General features: G+C 36.6%; 1 protein-coding gene across 3 annotated transcripts; it reads left to right on the forward strand.

Moving 5' to 3' along the window:
• LRRCC1 (leucine rich repeat and coiled-coil centrosomal protein 1) lies at positions 1 to 19,271 on the forward strand. 3 transcript variants are annotated; one of them, XM_010405027.4, is made up of 19 exons: positions 1 to 265; positions 350 to 555; positions 919 to 984; positions 1,741 to 1,908; positions 3,753 to 3,922; positions 4,023 to 4,232; positions 5,048 to 5,250; positions 5,993 to 6,152; positions 6,486 to 6,634; positions 7,781 to 7,985; positions 10,366 to 10,505; positions 11,776 to 11,977; positions 13,073 to 13,258; positions 14,448 to 14,622; positions 15,343 to 15,506; positions 16,339 to 16,547; positions 16,739 to 16,876; positions 18,238 to 18,373; positions 18,983 to 19,271. In XM_010405027.4, the coding sequence occupies exons 1-19, from the start codon at positions 189 to 191 to the stop codon at positions 19,112 to 19,114; spliced, it is 3,096 nt and encodes a 1,031-aa protein (XP_010403329.3). In that variant the 5' UTR covers positions 1 to 188; the 3' UTR covers positions 19,115 to 19,271. The 3 variants fall into 3 exon arrangements, with proteins under 3 accessions (XP_010403329.3, XP_010403330.3, XP_039405454.1); XM_010405028.4 differs by lacking the exon at positions 18,238 to 18,373; XM_039549520.1 differs by lacking the exons at positions 1 to 265; positions 350 to 555; positions 919 to 984; ... (1 more) ...; positions 3,753 to 3,922; positions 4,023 to 4,232 and adding an exon at positions 4,246 to 4,656.
• The last annotated feature ends 1,370 nt before the right edge of the window (positions 19,272 to 20,641 follow it).

Here is a 20,641-nt window from a genome sequence, read left to right on the forward strand (position 1 = left end):
CGCCCGCGGCGGGAGCGGGAAGCGGCGGGAGCGGAGCGCGGCGGCGCGGCCGTGAGGCGTTTGTGTCCCGGCCGTGAGGCGTTTGTGTCCCCGGCCGTGAGGCGTTTGTGTCCCCGCCGTAAGGCATTTGTGTCCCGGCCGTGAGGCTGGGAGCGCTGCCGGGGGAGGCGAGGGAGGTTTGAAGCGAGATGCGGCCTGCGCGGGGTCCCGGCGGGATGGCGGGGATCCCCGGCGAGCTCAGCCTCATGGATAAGGGCGTTAAGAGGTGAGTGCCGACGGGCCGGGGCTGAGGGCAGGCCGCGGCGAGGGGCGGAGCTGCCCGGCTGACGGTGGGCTCCTCTCTCCGCAGCCTGCGGGACGTGTCCCTGAGCTCGGACCTGCACACGCTCAACGCCCACTGCAACCTCATCGCCAGGATCCAAGGGCTCGACCACCTCCGGAATTTGCAGCACTTGGATCTGTCATCGAACCAGATCCGCCGCATCGAGGGGCTCAGTTCCCTGGCTAACCTGCGCACCCTGAGCTTGTCCTGTAACCTGCTAACCAAAGTGGAGGGTCTGCAATGTTTTTTATTTTTGTCCATTTAGCAAGTTACAAAGGTTTTCTAAGAGTCGTCCTAAAGTTTACTTCTGGAATGTTTGCATATAATTAAGGTTATACTAAGTTAGTATGGATTAGTATGCTAACTATTTTATAAAGTAGATTTTAAGATGCATATATAGAGTCTTTGTAAGCCTTATCATAGCAGAATGCCTTAACTTAGAAGGAAAACCTGATTTTTATATTGTGATTATGGTTTAATGTCATAATTCGTAGTTATGATCTTTAAAGGTTCATTTTTCAAGCTTTGAATTTGATGAAAGCAGAGCATTCTTTTGCAAATCATACTGTTTCTGTTTTTTCCTCATTTTTGTTTAGGACTGGAAAAACTCTTTAATTTAACTATGCTGAACTTGTCATACAATCACATACATGATCTCTCTGGTAAGTGACTTTGCCATGTGCTGTGCAATATAAAGCATTTGCCTCACTTTAATTTTGAAAAACTCGACAGAGTGTATTTTGAGAAGTTTCTAGCACTTCAAGTGCCAATTCACTGAATAATTCTAATAAAGATGGCAATTGCTGCTCCTCTCAGCTTTCAAGTTTCTATCACCAAAGATTGTTCTGAACTGGAATTTATTCTTTGTTTGGTGAGGCCAAGCTTGTTCCGAAAGTAGTACAACAAACATTTCAAACTTACTTCCAAAATATTCCTGTCTTTCAGTTTTATAGAACAAAAATGCAACTTTACGTATGATATGGAAGTTCTCTTCTATATCTCTTTGTTGAAATGGTCAGTTATTGCTTGTAAGATTTTATGCTACAAAATCAAGAGAACTTGTAATGGAAAATTAAAATAACATTTGTAACAATTTTGTTAATGAGCTGAGTTATAAAATGAAACTTAAAGGAAAATGTTTATTTTTATATGCTTTTTAGCAGTCAGAGATTAATCTGTTTCTTTAAAGTTAGTTCACATAGCTAGCTTAACTGTTGTACTTTGTGGTAGAGTAGCATAAGTAATTAACATATGTAGTCAAGGATATGGAGCAAGTGTTGTTCTCTCATTTCCAGTTATGATCTATTATTTACTGGATATTTTTCAACAAGATGCTATTTGTTCTAAACCCCATAGTCTAGGACTGTAGCAGAAAACATTACTTTGTGGTTGTTTGGGTTTTTCTCTGAAATTTACAGGATTTCGATCCCTTCATGGAACCAGGCATAAGATTAGCCACATTGACCTTCACAGCAACTGTGTAAGCAATATTAATCACTTACTTCAGTGTGCAAAGGGGCTGCGCTGTTTGACAATCCTCACACTGGAAAAAAATGGAAAAGCCAATCCAGTGTGTCACACAGCAGGTATGGATCTTATCTTACGTAGATATTTTGTGCTCATTAGGTCAGTAATTTCCCTTAAGCTGTGAGCCATTTTCTGAAGCTTGCAAATTCATTCATAAACTGGCCAGCCTGCAGAAATCTAAATTCTGTCAAAATTAATTCATTTTCCATTTAAAAAAATCTTTTTTTTTCCCCATGGCATATTCTCAAAATTGTAACTTGTATGCTTTGATAAGGCTCAACATTTTCACTTGTGAGTCCAGAGGAGGGCCACCAAGATGTTTAGAGGGATGGAGCACTTTTGTGAGGAAAGACTGAGAGAATTGGGATTGTTCAGCCTGGAGAAGAGAAAGCTTCAGGGTGACCTAATTGTGTCTTCGCAGAACCTGAGAGGAGTCTACAAGAGTCCTGTCCTAGTGTCCTAGTGACAGGACAAGGAGGAATGGCTTCAAACTGGAATAGATTTAGATAAGATATTAGGAAAAAATTCTTTACTGTGAAGTGTGATGAGGTACTGGAACAGGTTGCCCAGAGCGGTTGTGGATGCCCCATCCCTGGAAGTTTTCAAAGCCAGGTTGGATGGAGCTCTGAGCCACATGGCCTGAAGGAAGGAGTATTAATATTATAAGCTGGATAGGTGGAGAATTCAAAGAATGTACGAAGAGTTATTGAACTGTATAGATAGAGGGCAGGCACAGGAAGTAGATAGTCTGCTACTGATAGAGAACACAAAAGAAAGATCAGTAGCACTGTTAGCTTTTCCTTCTTTTCCCCCTGCTTTGGTTAGCAGTGACAGACTCTAGGAACCTCTGCATTTGTTAGCATTTTCATCCCAATAGGTGGCAGGTGTTTCACTAGGCAGCATGGAGACAAGTTGGAGAACGCATGTGGATACATCACTTTCAGTTGCATTATTTAGAGCTTCTGGTTTGGGGGTAGGTTTTTCAGGCCACTAAAATGTTGCGCTCTAAGTTCAAACAAGTTAAATTATAGCATCCTATATTGGTGTCGATTTGTGTGTAAGAAGGGAAAATCTCTTACAGGAAGGTAGAAATGGAGGATTGATACTTTTGGGAGAGCTCAAAGATAATTTCATTATGAAGAGTAGGACAGTAGGAATTACAACAATACAAAATAGCAACCATATCATGAGCATACAGCTGATGTAGGTGTAATATACGTACAGTTAGAAAAGAAACATCAGAGGTGCCTGCGGAAAACCAAATAAGGTTCTAAATAATCTTGTCAGGCACACCCATCATGTTTTACAAATACATTCAGGCACAACAGAAACAGTAAGAGCACTATTGAAGTTATCTGATTAACTTAGAAAATGCCACTAGTTTTCTTCTGCAAGTATTTACATACCTCTTCAAATCTATGTCTTTTGTAGCACTTTCAAAACCACAGTGTTCAGCAGCCCAAATTCCAGTAATTTAAAAATGTTAACTTCAGTGCTTTACAGTTTCATAATGGCTGACTTCATTCACTGAGAGAGGATGAAGTTGTCTAAGCCCTTTTGGAATTTGTTTTTCCATTACATTCATCTGCCCTTCCATTTGGTACAACTGTTTGGGTGCAGTAGGCTGATGTTGAAAGGTTGTCTGTGCAATTGCAGTGTGCTGATGGGGGTTGGGAAATCCTTGTGTAGATCAGGACTAGGCAGGCAGCTTCCCAGTTGATTCAATTTGTAGTGGTGTCTGTTGAAAGCCTTGGGTGGGGAAAGGTGAGACAATTGTAGATAACTCACTCCTTTTTTTCTTACATTAAAAATGCAGTGAATCATTTAAGATGATGAGGTACCTAATATACTAGACATCTCCTTAGGAGCTTGATTTCAATTTAAATGTGGTCTTTTTCTCAAGGTTATAGGGAAGCTGTTCTTCAGTCATTGCCCCAGCTAACAGCTCTAGATGGAAGAAATATTTCTGGTGAACCAGTGGACCTGGCAGAAGAAAACTGTTCAGATTTTCAGTGTTTAGAAGATATTATGGATTCTTTGGTTTCATCTGGGTGCCCTTCATCCAGAGATCAGGTGCCATAGTTTGTGTGTACTGGTTTTAAAAATGACACGTTCTATTTTTATATTGCATGCCCCATATTAATGCTACAAGGGTTGTCTTTTCTTCTGATAGAACCATGTCCCCTTACCACTGGCAACACCTCACATCGACCAGGCACTGGCTCAGTTTCGGCAGCGTACAAGGATACCAGTGCAAGGTGCCACCAGCTCCTCCACAGAGCTGGTCTCATCTTCTGAACCGGAGAAGACTGAGCTTGATAAAATACACAGTGAGATAAGGATTAAAAAAATAGAAGATCAGATTTTACAGATACTGCAAAAGGTGATTTTTTTTTTTCGGTTATTGCACAGCAAGTTTTATTTGTAAGATAAGGTGTGCCTTTCTGATAATGAAACATTTGCTGAACCAGAGTAGAGAATTTCTACTGGTATGTATGGACTGACTGTGCTAATGTATTCTTAATAATTTTGAGAAGCTGGGAATAAAATAAAACAAGTCTTTAAAACTGAAGATTGTACTTTGAATCATGACAACTTTCATACAGTATAAAAACCATAGTGTATGGGACTAGCAGATCTATTTGATCATGATATATTAGAAAATTCTTTTTATGTTTTTTATTTTACCCTGAAGCTGTCAATATCGTAGCTGAACCAGAGTAAAACATGAAATGCACCAGAGTACCTGGACAGTTGGTGAAAATTAATTTCGCCAATAGGTCTACTTGGTCTGATATGTTTGTCAGGTAATATAGTTTGTTTTATTAACATAGGTAGCTTAAGTTTGTTTGGTTTGCTTTGTGGTAGGGTTTGCATGGCTTTTTTGGCTTTAAGTGCTGTATTTGTTTTACATTTTTCACCAACTTTTTATGCCCAAGGATTTTACCAAACTTCAGGTATTTCAAAAGGAAACAACTATATGTTCGCAAGCATCCTGGGTTTACTTTAGCTTTAAAACAACAAAATATTTTAGCAGGGAGGGAAGGGATTGTAAAAGTAAAAAATTGGAAGCAATTATTTAGTTTTTATCAAAATTATTTTGTGTGAACTTTTTTAAAAATAGCTCCTGAATAAGTGTTAGAAATTAGCCAATCAGAAATTGTAACATTTCTATCTAGAACTTTGTTCTCTTCTTAGGTATCTGATAGTTCAAGACAGGAAGCTGCTCCAAGTGCTCTCAAAGCTAAGAGAGACACAGATCCAACTTCTGAGAGTGAAAATGAGAGTGGAAAAGAGAACAACAGAAAGGTCATGAAAGGAAGCAGGATCCCCACTTACCGTAAAACTACCTTATCCATGAAATGTCATGCAAGTCATCTAAAGAAGAAAGTAGCTGACAGGTATCCCAATGTTTACCATATAAAGCCAAAATGAACTAAACTGAATATTGTCAGCATGAGCAAAGTTTTAGCTTGAAACATTTCGCTGAAAGTGGTAAGCTGAGTAAATCAGTTCAGTTAAAAATGCCCTGAAAATGAGTAGCTACTGAGGCTTCATTCAGTCATTTCTCCTTATGAGCACAGTTTCTGTCTTGATGTGAGAAGGAAATAAAACTGAAGATTCCAGAACAAATATTTCCAAATTATAACAGCTTGTATTTCCATCTTTATTTTAAATTGTGGTTACAAAAGAATTCTCCACAGATGGAACTGAGTAATTAAAAAATAAAAATAAAACATACATGGTGTCAGAACAATGGTCAAGAATATGTATCCTTCATGAAGCTGAGTATGCCATAGTGATTTGTTTGATTTATATAGTAAATACCAGAAGTGATGAGTAGAAGACAATACAAATTGGAATATATTAGTTCAGTAAGCCACTGCAGCTCTACAGCTACTCTACTCTTCTAAAATTATTTCATGTCTATGTGTTCATGAGATGGTTTCAAATAGCATCTACTAGTTGTAAGTATCTTTTTAGAGCTGAATGTTTGAATTTAGCTGTTGCCGCTATGGTCTGATTGCAAATTATTTTCTAAATGATTTGAACTCTCTAGTATTCAGCTGCTGCACAGAACTGTAATTTTTTTTCATTTAAAAGCATCTGAATCTACTGTTACTGTTTAAACTCTGCATATAGGGAAGAGAAGAAGAGTTCCTCAAAGTGTCCATGCTCCAATAAGAAAGACTCTCATTTTAAAGTAGTGGGAAGAAAAGCTGAAATACTAACTGGAAGGCAGAGCAATATGGAAAAAGTAGAAGAATGTAATTCAAATCGCATAGAGGAATCAACATACCAAGTAAGTTTTGCATCATTTCAAGTTAAATAAAAGTATATCTTCACCTGAAGCCAAACATATGTCTCCTGGTCAAACTAAAACTGGAGGTGACAAAAATAATTGCATGTAGATAGTGTCAAAAGTAGTAGAGTTCTTGCAGCGTCAACTGGGAGAGGATGTATTTTTTTTCACTTTTATGGGAGTTTTTGGCCTGGTCTCTTGCACTTTCTTCTGTCATCCATGAATTCCAGAGAGATAAAAAAGTCCTGTTCTACAATTATAAATATTGTTTGTCATTTTTGGATATGCTTGAATATTTCTTAGTAAGTTGATGCTTATCACATTCTTGCTAAGGCACTGATTCAAGAACTGGATCAGGAAAAGGAAAGGAGGTGGAAAGCAGAGCAAGCAGAGAAGAAATTATTAGAGCATGTCAGTGAGCTACAGAAGCATGCAAAAGAAGAAAAGAATATTCAGAGTATGGCTGTGTACAATACAGACAGGTAGGGAAACAATGCTGTAGTCTAAGAGTTTGTTACGGGTATTTTTTTAGTTTCCAATAATTCATTTTGTAGGCTTAAAAAACAAGAACAGCTTTAAGCAATATACTTGGAAAATAAGGCATCAAGAAGTAGTGCTAGAATTTCTCTCAGTATTAACTAGTGACATTCCTTTCTGCAGCTTGCTTCTGGTTCTTGTAGAACAGGATCAGTGAGCCACTTTCCTACAGTTCTAGCTGTTACTTTCCAAACAATCTGTATCATAACTGTACCTTCAGTTCAAGCTCTAGTAGCTGTCCCATGTCATACTTCTGCCTTCTGTTTCCCAATCTCCCTTTCCACATATACCTAGAGTGTTCTTTGTTTTTTTCTGCACAGCATATTAGAAAAAAAATGTTTCTAGCAGGCCAGAGTCAGCCCATAGGCTATGTGCTGTGCAGGGCAGGCCTAGTACATCTTCAGAGAGATGGTTGTCCCCGTCCTTGTCTGTTCTGAGCAGCAGCCTTGTCTTCAAAAGATCTCCCTATTTTTGGAGATGTCTGCTCCATTTGTCTTTTTTTAACTGCATTGTATTTATCAAAACCACATTTTCTTTCTTTTAGGAAAAACCAAGCCACATGCTTCCTGAGTTACCATCCGTGACTGACTGAATATTTCCCCTTTTCCCCTTCTTGTTTTAGGTTCACCTCCCACTTTTATTTTATACCCATCTACATTTATACCATCTTCTATAAGAGGCTTATTATGTTTCTCTTCTGTTGGGATAGATCTTATATAAAAATTGATAAAATATTTAGGATATTTCAGAGTTTCTGAAGATAATTATTAAATTACAAATGGACAGTGTATGTTCGAAATTGATGTAAAGCAAAGTCATACTGGAATGTCATTTCCTAAAAGATGTATCTATGAGGTTGTCTCCACCTCAGGTTTTTTAAATTGAAGCTCCATAGAGTAATGCTACACATGACTTAAGTAATAGTTTACATCTTTTTAAACACTTTTACGTGACAGTGCTGTAAATAGTAAAATGCAGTAAAAACCAAGATATGTTGCTACAACAGTTACTAATGCCTTTTTCTCAATGTATTTGGCATCAAACTTACAGGTAAAATGTTTGTAATACAACTGCATTGCATTTATTCTCAGGTTAAAGGAATTGATATTGAAAGAGAGAGATGCCAAAGCAAGACTCCAAGCAGATGTCCAACAGTTGAAAGGTGAAACTGAAAGACTTACTAATGAACTAAATCAGGCAAGAAATAAAGAAGCAGAACATCAGAAGGCCATGCAAGCTTTAGAAGAAACACTGTCCAAGATGGAGACACAGAGATTGCAGCAGCGAGCAATAGAGGTAAATATTTTTCATGAGTAAGTTATACAGTGGCAACAGGGTGGCTACCATAGTCCTGAATACAAAGAAACACTGCATTTTACCAGCATTGAGTCTTGAGTTTTGCACAATAAAACCTGGGGCTTTTTTTCTACATAGTAGTAATTAATAACAGGTATCCATTTTAATTGTCAGTTAATATATTTTATAAATAGAAGTATGTCATGTGATGTGGTCTTAAGATACAGGAGAACAAATCCTAGGTACATAATACTGAGAGTTGATATTTTCTGAAAACAGAGTGTTACAAAGACAAGTTTTTTAAAATATTGCTAAAATCAGTAGAGATCTTACTGCTGGGATGGAAATCTGAGGGTTGTTTGTTCTGCTGATCTAAAGAATTAGATGCTTTTAATTGCAACCAGAACAAAACAGTGATTGCTGAGAACTTCAAAGATTCTGGTTAGTTTGTGTGATGTTTTGTTTTTGTTTGTTTGGGATTTTTTTGTTTTGTTTTTACAGCTAGAGAAGATAATGATGCTTTTGTAGTCAGGGCTCTTTGTTGAGGATACAAATATATAAGATCAAGATGCTGGACCAGATACTGCCACTATTTCTTTCTGAAAAATTAATTGCTGGATTTTCAGTGTCCTCCAATGTCTATTCCTTTTGTTTGTTTATATTCCTATGTTAGTCCATTCCTGTCTCACTGAACTTAAAAAAATTGACTCTTACCACATCCATGAAAAGTCAGTAAACTGACAGTGTGGTGCTCTGGGAAGTGATGTTGTTCAGGTTCCCTGGAAGGAATGAGAATCAGGGAGTGTGCTGACAGACAAACTGCAAAGCACCATTCAAGACACTCTCTACTTTAGGCTCCTGTTCGGGCACTTGAGTGGCTCTTCCATTTCTTCCTTAGCAGCAGATACCCTGGAGCTGTTAGAGAATCTAGAAGTGACCTTCGGTTTAGATCAGGTATCTGCCTGTCAGTTTGAAATGTACTAAATTTAGTGATTTAGAGAACAGAAGAGTGGGATTTGTGTGTGTGTGTTTTTTTCTATCCTATAAGAATGGATACACCTTATTGATGTATGAGGTTTTTATTTTTCCTTTAATGAGTTTGTAGAAATAAGTCATCTCTTTTGGTGGTAGTAGCATTGTTTTTATCAACTGCAAAACTTTATTAAGGGAAAGTCTTTGTTCCTGTCTTTAAGATCCTGTAGCAAATACTCTGTAATAATTATGTTTCAAAGAATAATCATGATGCTCTAGAAACTAAATAGTATTTTTGAATGTTCAGATTTAATATACATTTGGCCTATTTTATCAATTCCAAGATTAAGAAATTCTAGAATATTTCATAGAGCTTTCTCATCTACATCCTGGTAATTACCTTCAGTGGTAAATTACTCCATGTAGCCACTGTTTAAGTCAGCTTCAGTCAGCATTACTAGATGACCTCTTGAAGGGGGATTCAAGATGAGTAAGTTTACTATGCATCTAAATGTGTACCCTGTTTTCAGGTAGTCTTTAAATTTGCATGCGTTCTTGCTTGGCATTTTTTAAGTGCTTCAATTTAGGAGAGAATTGCTTCTGTTCTTCCACAAAACAAAGGAATACAGTGGGGTGTGTCTAAAAGTTACTCATTAAACTATTCATGAAAAGGCTTACCATGTAGAACATGAGAACTTAGCCTTCTGAAGTGTCCTGATTCTGAACTACCATTTAATGAGTAATCAAAATCTTTTTCATAACTTTTTTCTCATCTTTTTGCTTCATGTTGAATCAGAAAAGAGTTTTGTATTTAAAAGGCTTAAGTCTATAAAATGGAATTACTCATAAAAGCTTGCATCGAATAGAAAAAGTGGAGTATGCCATCTGGTGTTTATACTGATTGTACATTTTTTGTAAAATCATTAGAAAGCAGCTCTGTTCAGCAACTCTAAACTGTACAAATCAGAAAGATGGAGATTTTTACAAAAGTGGAGTGTTAAAAAAAGAAATTTCTGTTGAAAACATCTAAAAATGTTTTGTTTGAAACTAATACAAGTATGACAATATGAGAGTTTCTAATTGAGGAAATCATTCTGTCAATGCACTTCTGCTTCTGCAGGACACCTTTAAGTTCTTTACAAATTAAGTAAATGCCCTTGGTTCTTTATTAAGGTCACTTTTTGTGTTGTAGTAAGTTAAGTTAAGACTTTTTTTAAACATCTTGTCTTAAATTTCTTCAAGTGTTACAATATATATTAAGAAAAAACCAAAATAAAACCAAAACCAAACAAAAAAGCTCAAATAAACTCTTAGAAAGCACCTGTTCCTTTGCGTTCTAGTATAAAACATGAAGACTGGATTACAGATTTAAGAAAATCTTGTTCTTGTCTTTATGAATTCCACACAGATGAAACAGGTGCAAGAAGCAGAGCTTAAAGCATCAGCAAATGAAAGAGAAGTACAGTTACTGCGAATATCCGTCCGACAACAGAAGGAGAAGGTAAAACAACTACATGAGCTTCTTGTATTAAGAGAGCAAGAGCGAAGGTATGGGGTCATTATTTTCTTTTCACAAGTTAATAGAGATGCTTGTGTTGCCAACATGTTTTGCTTAAATGTGTTCTAAAGTACTGGTGTGGTTTTGTTTGGGTTTGTTTTGTTTGGGGTTTTTTTGATTAGTGGGAGAGATGGTCTTTGTGAAAATTTTCTTGCTCATTTAAGAATATCTTGTAGATTCCTGACTCATGAGTTCATGTAGGCAACTTCCAGCCTTTCACGTGAATGGTTCTTGTCTTATTATATGGGTGAATTCTTTATTTTAAGTACTCGATCTGTAATCCAGGAATTATCAGATAAAAATAAAATTGTATGTGAATTACTGTCTGAAGAGCTGCATATGCTACAGTAACACAGTGTTCCAAAAAACCAGTCAGCTTCTGCAGTATCTTGCTTGTGGGTGGAGGGTGAGTTACTTGCCTGGCTGTTCTCCTCTTTGAAAATTTCCCTTTTTTTGGCAAATACTTGAGGCTAAGTTCTGTGGTGTTCAGCTAATACAATCAAATATGTGTACAAACTAAAGCAAGAAGCACCGTGTGGTATAGTAATATATAACAAAGGTTATTAATAAAATAAGCTGGTTACATTTGCTGAATTTAACAAGGGAAAATGTATTCAGATACCAAGAAAATTGCAGGTTTAGATGGGAAGAATCTGATAGCTGTGTTTTGAGAACTTCCAATAATTACCTCATAAAGCTCCAAAAGATGTAATGTGAAGGACAGTGGATATTTTATTTTATATTGTTTTGATTTTAAGTAGATGAACAGAGTAGTGTTAAAGTACAGGGTAGATTTGCTTCATCATTGTCCTTTAGGTCCCTCTTGCTGCTGCTGCTTTTCAGGTTTTGGGTCTGAGTGAATAGCACCAGTTGTTGGGTGAGGGTGAAGGGAATGACTGACTGCAGAAGAGGGTGTCTGGCTGTACACGGCTTTTCTCTGATTCCAGTGTCACTTCCAGATGTTTGCTAACAGCAAAGCAAACAAGTGCTAACTAACAGGAAAAGCACAATTGAACAATTTCTACAAACGTTTGAATTAAAAAGTAAGGATATTCCTTTGGGTGTTTTAACAGTAGTCAACAGAATTTTCCTCATGCCAGGGCCATTGTCATAGAAGATTGAAAACTGTCTGTGCGATGAAGGAATTTATCCCATTTATTATGTAGTTCATTATCCTTGTTCAGTAAGGCCAAGGAAATGAATTAAAGCAGCATTGTGAGATCCTGCAGTTCATGTCTCAAGTATGCTTGACAATTTCAGGAAAGAACTTGAAACCCGAGTTGCTTTAAACGGACCTGAATTTCAAGACGCTTTGTCAAAAGTAATGGCTAAAGAGGAGCAGAGGCATGAGCAGCATGTTAGAGAATTTCAGGAGAAAATTGACATGTCAAACCAGAAGTACAGAGAGTTAGAAGATGAATTTCGTTTAGCTTTAACAATCGAAGCAAAAAAGTTTGAAGAGGTAAGACTAAGGGAACATTTCATCTCCCACTACTACTGGGGTTGTAGTTCTCTTAAGTATGCTGGGTTTGGGAGGATATTTTGGGTGTGGTTTTTGGTGTTTTGCTGGGTTGGTTTTTTATCCCTATGGTCTTTGCTCTAAGGATTCATGCAAAAATACTGGTAGAAAGATTTGAAATACCAGTGATTAGAACAATGACAGCAAATGCCAAGTCAACACTCAAAAACCCCAGCATTTTTGTTTATATGTAGAACATAATCAAAAGAAATTTTAAAAACACCTTCTGATGTTATTAATTTCCTTTAAAATATGTTGACCTTCTATTAGAATATATTCAATTACAAGTTTTACTCTTTTATGGTTTGTGTTTTGATAAGGTTATAGTTAAATACATATACAAGTGTATTTAATAATATAGTTCCTTATTGTGTAAATTTTCCAAATTGAATTTTGGATATACATTTTGAAACTCAAATTCGACACTTGCTTGCTTACTAAATTCCTTAGAGAATTTATTTCTGTGGCTAGTATGTACATTTTTTTATATGTTAAATAAAATATTAAATGCTTCACCTTAAGCTTGGTTTTCTTCGTTTTAAATCAGTTTTAAATAGATGGGAAAAGAGGGGAAAGAAAAGACAGGGGGTTTACCCTTCAAGTCTTTCTGTTGCAAGAAAAAAAGGTTTGAATGAACTTTGTTCTTCTTTTGAGATTTTAATGTCAATTTTAACAATGAGATTAAATCAAGGTATTGTTTCCAGTTACCAAGTATGGTTTTTCTGCTCTGCTTCCCATCCACCCATGGATTTTTTTTCTCTGTGTGTGGGTTTTGTTTGTTTGGGGTTTTTTTGTTATGTTTTGTTGGGTTTGGGTTTTTTCTACAAATATGTAGCTGGGTAGAATATGTAGCTGTTTTTCAAGTAGAAGTTTCACCAACAAACCAGGAGAAAACCAGTTTCAAATACTCACTAATTTCATAGACCACTGATGAATTTCTGTGTCTTCACTTAAAATTCAAATGTCACTTGTGTTTATATATGCACACTTTTTTTTGAAATGTTAGCATTTTTTAAGTCATGTCTTATAAAATTTTAGGTAAAACACGGTTTTGAAAAAGTTTCTGCTGACCTAGTTGAACACAAACAAGCCCTCTTTGAGTTGGAACAAAGGGAAAAAGACATGGCAAGTCTGATCCAAGACCTGACAAATATAGTGGAGGAACAGAAAGGAAAAATTGCAGACTTAACAAAATCAAATGAAGAAGCTACAGCAAACCTAAAGGTATTTGTTTCAAAACATTTCAACTACATGTTATTTTTTTGTAATGTTTCATCTATAAAAGTTAACGATTCCATACAAGCTTGATAAACTAAACTAAACGACACAGGTTTCCTGTTGCACCAAAACCCAGTACTGCATGTCAGCCTTTATTCTTGCATCTTGCACTTCTATTTCTCACAAACACCGCTCCCCATATAGAAAAATCTAGATTCATTCTTGTCGTCGAAAGTGCACTCTTTGCCCTTCGAGCAGTAGCAGTTTATATATAATCAGCTGGTCAATCAAAACTATGTTAATATTCCTGACCCCTTGTAAATTCAAGGAAATAGAACATGCTTCTGCATTGGTCATTGTACATGAAGTAGAAATGTAATTGAACAAATAATGCAGTGTAATTGTTAGGAGCTTAGTATCTCCTACTTGTATAATACTAGCAGTATTATTCATTATCTACTAATTGTCAAATTTTAATCTTAAACACTGTGGGCACAGTTGCTTTGTGGTAACATATTCTAGTACTATCCTATTATCCTTAATTAATTCTTAAAAATCTTAAGAACATAACTTCTAAATGGTCGTGTGATCTAGTCCAGCTTTGTGCTAAAAGTTGGGTGCAGTACAACCTCTGCACAGCTGTTTCTAATCTCCCCTCTACATGTTGCTGTCAGGGTGTCCAAACATTATGTTGTTGTACAGAATAGGATTCTGCCAGTCAGTGGTGCTTCTAAGAACAAAATTGGAAAATACCTACATTAAATAGCTGTAATCAGTAAAACAAAAAGTAGCTTGGATAACTGAAAATAAATACTTATCATTGGAAGTGAAAGTTCATCCCAGCTTCTGTCTCCTTCTGATTCAGTTTTTAATATCTTTACTTTCTCTTTTGCTTTTCTTGACTTCTGCATTTGTAATTCTAAATGGGTTTTTATAATGACATTGAGAATTTATAGTGGCTATTTAGAAACCAGCTTTACTGGTTTTTGGAATTGTATGTCTATTTGAAGCAAACATACGTGTTTCACAACTGGAACAAGATGCAGATAGAACCATGAATGCAAGTAGAATATTTCTCAGTGAACTTAATCTGCTGTATATAAGTATTACTTTCCTAATCCATTAGTACTGATTTGAAATTTTGAATGTTGTTTTAAATGATCGTACTGTCTTTTCCCAATGTTTGTTCATATAGTGTCGAACTGAAGAACTTGAAACTCTGATTGAGGAGGACAAACAAAAGGCTGTTCAAGTTGAACTTCTAAAAAAGGAAAATGGAAAACTTATTTCCCAGCTGACAGCCCAGGAATCTGTGATTGATGGACTAAAAATGGAAAGAAAAATATGGGGGCAGGAGTTGGCAGAACAGGGTAAAATAGCAGGTTATTTTTCTTTTGCAGAAGAAATGGTGGTGTTCAATATCTTATGTTTCAAATAAACACTCCAATATAGTTGTAATCATGACAGGGCCCTTGGCTGCCTTCCTGATCTTATCCAGTTGTAAAGATGATGTGCAAAAATAGGTGTTCTGTGGCACACAGGCTGGTATAGGATCTGTAACAGCATTTGTGGGAGTCAGCTGCGAATACAATATATCTGTTTCCTGAAAATGTGAAAATACCATAATGTTGAACAAAGAACTTTTAAACATGAAACTAGAAAAACAAGGATTTGTAAATAATGTTATGTATTACTTCTCATCTAGCAGGGAAGTCTAATATGAAAATTTCAGTATATATCTTAAAAGAGTGTTAAATGCTGGGAGGAAAAAAAAAAGTTTGGGCATTTTTTAATTTCATGTGACTCAGCACCACCTTGTGGTCCTTTGGGGTCTGTAAGATTTGCTGTCAACTATTTTTCAGAGAAGTTTTCAAAAAGGATAAAACACAGACCTTCAGTTCTGCATTTCCTCTTAAGTGTTATCTACCTACAGATTAAATCCCTACAGTGTTTCCATTGGACAAAATAGTCAGTACTTTGGTTTGTAAGGTTCTTACCTTTTCCTCCCCCAGCCCTATCTCCCAACATTCTACATCTTGAAATCATCTATAACATGAGTTGCTGTAATGTGAAAATCCTGTTTTGTCTAGGAGCTCATCTTGCACAAGATCGGGGGAAACTGGAGGCAAAAATTGAAGTTTTAACAAATGAGATTGACACGTTAAAAAAGCAAAAGGAACAGGACAGTGATACCATAAAAATTAAAAACAAAATAGTGGATGATCAGACAGAAACAATTAGGAGACTAAAAGAAGTAAGTGCCATATCTGACAATTTGTGTGCTTAACTTTCACTGCAAGTCTTAATTTTAGCTGTCACAAAGCCCGTGATGAAAGCTGGGTCTGCACTCGTAGTTTACCAACTCACAGATCACAGTCAGGCTGTCAGTGGCAATTCATTTCACTGAGAGCAGAAGAGGGCTTTTTATTAAATTGATGCACAGTGATGGTAGTTTGAATCTCCCACTGAACCATATTTATGTACAGACTTTCTTCTCTTTGCTTTGCTTCAATTTATTCTTGATAATGATTTTGAGAGAGGTGAAAGTAGGATAGCATAATTCTTCCTGAGTGTTTAAAAGAAAAGGAAAAACATTTATTTTACAATATAAATATTTTTTCTTTATTTGTTCTTGTAAAACAGTGTTTTGGCAGCAGAGGTACTATGTTTTGTCCCAGAATTCCATTTGTCTCATTTAGAGACTTAAGACTAGCTTATTAATCAAAATTTTGTAGCATGTTATGTCAAAGTTAGATGCATTACTCATTGTTACAGATTGTGAGCTCAGTGACTTACATATAAGTTGTTTATTCAACTCTTATGTAGAATAAGAGTTCAAAATAACTTTTTTCTTAACTTGCTTTCAACTTCAGATTTGTGTTTTGATGACTTTGCTTTTTATTCTGACTTCTTTCAGATGAAGATTAAGTAACTAAGTAACTGACTATCACTTTCTAAGTGTTCTTCATACATTCAGAAGAGTAAACTTTCACGTTCTTCTCTGCTTTATTCCATCGTAGACTAAACAAATACTCTTAAGGGGTAACAATAAAGTTTATGTGTTCTAAAATACTTGTCTTCTAAAGGGCTTACAAGAAAAAGAGAAACAAGTCAGAAAACAGCATGAAGAAAATCGGGAAGCTCAGAAATTGCTTCAAGTGCAGTTGGATGAAAAAGCTGCTGAATGTGAAAAGCTAATAGAAAAATTAGAAAGACAAAATGAAAGAAAAGACGAATTAAAGCAACTGCTAGAAGAAAAAGAAATAGAACTTGATGACATTAAGAATGCACACAGGTAATACAAATCACAATAATTCTTTGGGATCATTGTGTGCAACACAGCTCTGAAGTTATTCTATGTTCAGAGAGTACTCGCTTGCTATTAAAACTCACAGAAATGAGGAAAGATGGAAGCATGAAAAACTTTTCTGCCCTCCTAAGAAGTGGTATTTGCATTAATTGTAAATATGTGCATTTTATTTTCAGTGCACTGAAAAAGAGGTGGCAAGGTAAAGGAGAGCTGTTAAGCCAGCTGGAGGTGCAGGTTAAACAAATGAAGGAGAACTTCGATTTCAAAGAGAAGAAGTTGATTGAAGAGAGAAATAAAAGCCTTCAAAGTCAAAGGTGAACACTTTATTAGTTTATTTTGTGACTACTCAGTTACTGTAGAGTTGCACTATTAATAACTGCAGAAATGCTCAATTATGTGGTGAAAGAATGCGTTAATACCTTTTTAACTACTTGGTGAGCCCAGTTACAAACTGGGCCTAGAAGGAATTCCTGCTGTAGAGGTGACTTACTTCACGGAACTGGCATTCAGTTACAGCATTCGTTGTCTGAACTTCTTAATTTCCATTTTCTTTGAAAATAACCTCATACAATTGGCCTTGTCCCATCAATCCAATCTGTCCCAATCCTTTCTGTAGAGTCTTCCTGCCCTCCTGCAGATCAACACTCCTGCCCACCTTGGTGTCTGTTAATCACTGTTTGAGTCTGTGACAAACAGACTGTTTCTAAATTACCTGTCATTCTTTTCCCATAAAAATAGCAAGATTTTTAATATTTTCTTATTCCTCTTGTACTGTCAATTTCTTTGATCAGTTAATAGTTAAATATGAGATGATACAGAAACAAGTAGTCATAACCTGGAAAATTATTTCATATGCTTCTGGAATGATGGAGAAGTTTGTTAGACTGATGCCTGTGATAAGTTTAGATTCTTACTATAATTTTTACTTTATTCTTTGGCCCACTTCTTATGGTTTTCTTCCTTCCTCCCAACTACTCTTGAGAAAATACCAGATAGTTAATAAGACTGCATAAAAAGAAAAAAAACAGAACTACAACAAATCGACAGCAAACAACACTAACAAAAAAGCCAAACAAAACCAACCACCTCAAATAGTCAATAGTACTGGGGTTTGGAAGTGTTAGAAGAACAACAGTGAAACTAAAATTTTTGATCTAAATAATTCTGGTTTGTTTCAGAATTTTGTTGTAAATTTATTGTATAAATTTGCATTGCTTTTTGTTCCTACATACTTAAGAATTATCCCTTAAAAGCAGAATGTGCTTGGAGTTAAAGAAAATGCTTCTTTATGGTGAAGGAGGCACTTTTCTATTTCTGTGAGACAGAGGCTCACAGGCCATTCACAGGATCCCACAGTTCATTCCCTTCTTGGGAACCAAAAGCATAAGGAAATGTTTGAAAACAGGTGGAGCTCTTATCCATGTTGACAGTAGCAAGCCCTAATCTTCATATCCTTTGCTAGCGATTAAATGCCTCTCCGAAGAGAATGCCCAGAGTCCTAAACACAGTGCATAAAGCTAGAACATGTACTTGAGAAAACAGGACACCTTCTGATGCCAATATGCAATTGTCTTCATGCTTATGTTATTAAAACCTTATCAAAGGCAGAGTTGGACAAAGCAAAACACTTCAGCTGTTTGCGGGAGTGTGATTTTTTTTTTAATCGTTTTTTTAGGATTGCTGTGGAAAAGCTTCATAAAATGGATAATGCTTTCAGAAAACAGCTTGAGTCAGTGCTGGCAGCACATCAGGAAGAACTCTTGCACCTGGCAAATGAAAAGGAAAAACAAATTGAAGCAGCAAATGAAAAAGTAATTTTAGTACTCAATTTTATATTTATTATATTTGCATTTTTATTCTACAGCTGCTACAAGAGTGGTGCTTGGAAGTCTCCTGTTTCAATCTATCAGGCTGACTCTGGATGGAAACAGTCCTGGTTTAGTACTCAATCTTTGCATAGCAAGAAAATCTCTAGACTTGTTGCCATCATGAAGTTTTGAATTCAAGCAAAGTAAAGCTCCATGCTATGTAGCTACTACGAATCACTAGCTAAACATTTCCTTATCTATACAGGCAAGGGTAATGATGACTGTGCCAGATAATCCATTTAACTCACTTATGCCAACCTTAACAGTTACTGTTTCTGTTACCTACTGCATTCTTCCTTAACATGACAACTGGTGCACTTTTTTCCATAATAACTTTCTGGGTCGATACAGTACTTGCTATTTCCTAGCAGATCAATACATTCTTTTAAAGATTTTGCTACTGCATCCAGTAGCAAGAGTAGTGCATAGCATATTCAAACAGAAGCATATAAGTCTTGCATTACTTATCAGTGTTAAAATTGCCAAGATTATATGGGTTTAGGTGTATTAAGAAAAGCAAGAATTCTGTTTCTTCTCTGTGTGCTCTTTCAGGTTTACTCTGTTGAAGAAGAAATGCGGGAGCTTCTGCAAGAAATGGCAAACAATAAAAAAGCCATGGAAAATAAAATACGACGACTTACACATGCACTGAATGATATTCAACAAGACTTTGAAGATCATTAATATTTATACTAAAAATGGATATTACACAAGCAGTTTCATACACTGCAATGCACTTTGCCTTGTTTTCTAGACAACTAAGTCTGTTGTATATTTTGATAATTCAGGGAGTAGACATAAATGTTTTGACATTATTTTCATAATAAATAGTTACTTCTAATGTTTGGTTATTTTTAACTGCTGTCAAAACGGGTCACAACATGTATAGATGAAAAGCATCATATAAAATTAGGAATTGGCATGTTTAATAAGAGAAAAGGAAGTTGGAAAGTTCTAACCCAAGAGCTTGAAGCTTTGCTTCAGTGAGGTAAAGATTCTTAAAATGAGGAAACCAAGAATGTTGACTCACAGAAGGGCTTGGGTTGGAAGGGCCTTAAAGATCATCCAGTTCCAAACCCCCTGCCATGGGCAGGGACACCTTCCACTAGACCAGGTTGCTCAGAGCCCCATCCAACCTGACCTTGAGTACTTCCAGAGATGGGGCATCCACAACTTTCTGGGCAATCTATTCCAGTGCCTCACCACCTTCACAGTAAGGAATTTTTTCCTATTATCTAATTTAAACCTACTCTCAGTTTAAAACCATTCTCCCTTGTCCTGTCATAACATGCCCTTGTAAATAAACTCTCTCCATCTTTCTTGTACCTGAAAACATGTTTACTCTGCCACTGTTGGAGAATGTACAACTACTGCAACTTAGAGTGGCTTTTTTGGCAGCATAGTTTGGTTTTCTCCACAGCAATAGGCTTCCTACCAGGCTTTTGAAATAAAGGAGATAATAACCTAAGAGCTTCTTATGGAAGCAAAACATAAGCCTTATGTTAATATATTGTTACATTTATTTCTTGGTGGAGGCCTTACCATCTCCACTGTATTTGGGCATTTACTTCATGTGCTTGTTCTCCGAGGATCCTAAACTGTTACTGAACTACCCCCCATCCTCCGAAGCGTTTCATGCTGCACTAATAAAGGGAACCGTGAGTAGTAAAATCATGGAGGTACACGCTGCTACACCAGGTGGAGCTATTTCCTCCCTCCTTGCACCTCGCAGTAGCTGGAGCAGAGTCCTGTTGCTCCAGTGACGGTAGCAGCCCCTAAGCCAACTTTACCATCATTTGTTCGGAACCCAGGCTTTAGCACATTAGCACAGTGTAACTGATTGTGCATTTTTGTGCCCAGAAGCCCCATAACAGTACTTAGTGCTGGTAAAAAGCCCTGGCCTTTGGGTAACTGAGGTGCTGCATTTGTTAACAATTTGTTAATGAAAGCTTGTTATGTAAACCAGAGCTTGATACCAGCTGCCTCTTGTTACGAGGTGCAGCTAAAGCGTGGGCTGTAAAAGGCCTTGAAAACATGGGCACGACTTGAAAGTATAGGCCATGTCAGTGAAAACAACTTCCTGATGATCAGTAACTTGTCTTTGACAAAGCACAACCTTGAGAGCTAGCAGCACACCCTTCGTTTTAAGAATGGAAGTAGCAACAGCAAAGCAAAATAAAAAAAGGCCGCCCAACAACTGAATGAGACGCC

The sequence above is a fragment of the Corvus cornix genome, chromosome 2 (assembly GCF_000738735.6).
Source record: "Corvus cornix cornix isolate S_Up_H32 chromosome 2, ASM73873v5, whole genome shotgun sequence".
Lineage (NCBI taxonomy): Eukaryota > Metazoa > Chordata > Aves > Passeriformes > Corvidae > Corvus > Corvus cornix.